Below are 4,046 nucleotides of genomic sequence, written 5' to 3'. Positions count from 1 at the left end.
GGGGGGCATACAGGAGGGGGCATATATACAGGAGGGGGGGTTACACAAAGGGCGGGGCATACAGGAGGGGGGCAATGTTTCCTAGTAATGGATATTCTGACTATTTAATAAAAGAAAACTGCAATTATTCGGCTCTGGGATTTCTGGTGACACTGCAGAATATTATGGGGGGGATATTGGTCGGTGACCACGGGGTATAGTTGGGGTTATATGGATGCCATGAAAGTGGTGGCAGAGCAGCAGCTGGATCCGTGCTCCTCCCCCCTGCCCCATCATCACAAAGAGGCAGAACAGCTGCCAGGACTGCAGCCTCCTCCCTGGATCCCCTCTGATACCACCGGCGCCCCCCGGTGTCACCTTACCGACCTTGGAGAAATCTGCGGAATACCAGACACCAAACCGGAATTCTGATCATTTTCTATAATTTCTATTGGAAGCACAGGGGAGGCCCTCAGAACACTAACAGGCCTGATCCAAAGGGGAAAATATACAAAAGCAGGACCAGGACATGAAGGAATATATAGAACCAGAACCTGGAGGAGCCAGGAGAAAGGGGAAGGACCAGAACCGCAAGGGGAGGAGACACTGGACCAGAACGGGGAGGGAGGGGAGACAGGACCAGAACCGCAAGGGGGGGGGAGACATAGGACCCCCCCCCCCAGTCAGTATTGCGCCCCCCCAGTCTTTCCTGCCAAAGTGCCAGCCAGACATAGCAGTGACCTGGCATCTGGATATGTGGGGGCCCCTTTGTGGGTACAATGGAGACTGGCAGCCAGCACACCTGGCACAGCAGTTGGCACAGCCCAGGACATTCCTGATTTAGAAATGGGTTTCCTTGGAAATGAGGGACAGCTCTGCAAACACCACCAATAGGGGGGCAATTAATTCCAGTATGGCATCGGGGACACGCGAGGAGGTGCCAGGGTGAACAGAGACGCCAGTGTGCCATCACAAGATGGAATCCAATCTCCGAGCCAGGAATCCTACATCAAACGCGTGCCACCACTATGCCCGACCCCCCACAGGCCAGCGCTGGGCAAACTCCAGGTGCCCAATACCCCAGGGGCTCCATAATACCCCAGGGGCTCCATAATACCCCCAGGGGCTCCATAATACCCCAGGCACCCCTGGTGACAACAGATATATTTAGGAGAATTCTGTGTGATGGGGTCCAGAGGTGGGGGAGATACCCACAGAAATATTACCCCCTATAGAAACATAACGAGGGTATAGCGGCACATGGATCAGCGATTTCCCCGGGAGAGAGCGGAGGAGGAGGGGGAGGGGAGCGGAGACGTCGGGAAAGCCGGTGACAAAAGCCATAGCAGCTGTGTGTTTGCAAACAGCAGAGCGGAGCTGTGAGGAACGGCTGAAAGCAGTAATTGTCTTTAATTAGCGGAGGTTGGAGGAATCTGAAGCTTTGACAAAAGACAAATCTTGCGTGCCAACAACCGCCGCCACTGCCAACACCGCCGCCACTTACACATCACAAGATTTATTGTACGAAACACAACGAGGAATCTTCTGCCGACTTCCAAAACACCGCAAATGGCATCTTCAATGGAACCCGGGCATAAACCACGGCCAGGCCCTCTCCTCCTCCCCCCATGTCATCATCTGTTACCCCATTTATTGTACAGCGCTGTGTAATATGTTGGTGCTAAATAAACACCGAACATTAATAATGACATTCATAAATCCCTTTGTACATCACAATCTTAGGAACCCGGAGATCCTCCTCAAAGTGGTAATCCAATGTCACCAATATCACCCAGCATACCATGATGGCACCCAATCAGAGCCGGACCCCATGTCACATGACTACAACTCCCACATTACCCTGCACACCATGGGGGACATAGAGTGTCAGCTCCTCTGTACAGAGACTGATGGGACTGGCTCAGTGATCTCTGTACAGCACTATGGTATATGTCAGAGCTATATAAATGTATAATAATAGAGTGTGACTGTGGGGGGACATTAGAGGAGTCGGCTCGATAGTACCCTGACCGGCACACACAGTTAGTGGCCCCCTCGGAGGTGGTCCGGCTGTTTATAGGGCAGTGTAAGCAGCTCTCGTCACCCTGATTTGGCTTGAACATCCCCGAGGAACAGCCTGAAACAACCAAAAAATACCGTTTTCATACAAAACCAAATCACATGATACCCGAGCATCTAATACATCAAACCAATAACGCTGGTCACAGATTGGTGAAAGGATTGTTACCCCCTCCATGGACATACGCACCCTGGAACCTCTGAGGGCCTCGGGCGGCATCGTGTGAGATTCATGGACGATTCTCTATACACAGAACATTTTCACTATTAATGAGCTTTATAATTGTACGCCAATGTTTTCATGGTCTGTAAGATTTGTGACTGTTGATTTTGGGGATTTATTACATAAGTGTGAATTTCCTGCGGTGGGAAACCATGGGGTAAGAACTTGTGGTTTGGTGGTGGTGGGGTATATATGGGGCAGCTGAGGACGAGCGTAGAACACATTGGAAGGCACCGACATCCTAGCAGTCCGGAGGAATCTGTGGACCGGCCCCTGGCTGTGCCGGCACGATGGCGACAATGTGAATAACGTCAGATCAGCGTCCTGTGCTCAGGCCATGAGACCTCGGAAGAGACTGTCATGATAAGACCACCATTAATCTCTATAATGAGACAGTAATGGAGGGCACAATCAGGGGGTGATAGATGGCAGTTTGACGTTTTATATCCTGATAACTTGCCCATCCACACAGCACAGGTGGTCCGGCAGTCTGTCACCATTATACACAGAAGACCGCCCCTGCTGTCCTAATACAACTATGAATAAAGCTGGATTGAAGGACGCCAAGCTTTAATATCTGCAATGGTCTATGGGGGGGCCCGGTGGTCACATGTGGACCCTGGGTCAGTAAAGAGAGATCCGGTTTATATAACGAGCAGAATCCAAACACTGACAGTCCAATACACGGCGTCCATTCATCAATCTCTCAATAACATTCCAAACAGCCGTCCAACCGGCCCCAGCCGCAGGCAAGACGGGACGAAGACTGAGCAGGAATTCCGCAGAACATTCCAGAAAGCTAATGGCTCGGATAATCCATCATACCATGTGGTATTTACATACAATGTCCACCTCCCATCAAATTACCATATACTTCATACAATGTACCCCCATACCACCCCCCGCCGCCCATCATATTTCCAGTCTGGGTGGAGCGTGGGGAACGTCGCACCTGGGAGGCCACAAAGTGGATACGTGGCTTCTGTATAGCTGCCTGGACCACGCTCATCTACAGGAAGCACTCCGGCTGTAGGCTGGCCATGGGCAAACATAAATCTGATACAGCCACAGAAAAATTCATGTTTTGTCTTTCTTGTGCTCAGAATCTCCTCACTACACTCCTGTCCTGATTGTCTCCATGAGGTCACAGCGGAGTTCTCCCCATTTACCCGGGCGAACCCATATATACCAAACAGCTCGACACAAAATAACAAAAAAAGGATTTTCCAATATATTTAGTGTATTTCAGGTCTGCTGAATCCAGAAATATATATACCAAACAGCTCGACACAAAATAACAAAAAAAGGATTTTCCAATATATTTAGTGTATTTCAGGTCTGCTGAATCCAGAAATTATATCGGTTCCATTGATTGGTTCTAGTTCTTGTGATACAGGAATCAGAATAGACGATTTTACCAACAGCAAATGTTTACATAATATTATTATCAATCTTTATTTACACCGATGTTTTACATTTTATATAATAAATGTAGCATTAGTTTCATGAAACTTTCATTTGCCTTCTTTTTATTCATACATTTTATTTTTTTACAGAATTAGTGTAACAAGCTTATCTTGTATATTTTGGTATTAAACTGGGGCCCCAAGATAAGTATTGGGCCCCCATATGGTATGCAGAACTTGTGTAGAGTGTCTACGTCAGTGGAACAATGGAAAACTGAAAAGTTTGAAATTTGTTGTACCTATGGTATGCGGAGAGCCCAGAAATCATCATAATGATTGTTATTTGTGTGCTGGGAATG

At 48.4% G+C, this 4,046-nt stretch overlaps 1 protein-coding gene across 1 annotated transcript in view; it reads right to left on the bottom strand.

The window, feature by feature from the left end:
• Window positions 1-4,046, bottom strand: part of EPHB2 (EPH receptor B2) — a gene marked incomplete in the record, with an annotated part of 27,748 nt that overhangs the window by 10,807 nt on the left and 12,895 nt on the right. Inside the window, 1 exon segment of the mRNA XM_072425487.1 lies at window positions 1,986-2,116. Within this exon segment, the coding sequence (XP_072281588.1) occupies window positions 1,986-2,116 (131 nt within the window).

Source organism: Pyxicephalus adspersus, chromosome 11 (assembly GCF_032062135.1).
Source record: "Pyxicephalus adspersus chromosome 11, UCB_Pads_2.0, whole genome shotgun sequence".
NCBI lineage: Eukaryota > Metazoa > Chordata > Amphibia > Anura > Pyxicephalidae > Pyxicephalus > Pyxicephalus adspersus.
Note: the sequence above shows the minus strand (reverse complement) of the source record. Positions and strands in the feature narration are given on the sequence as shown.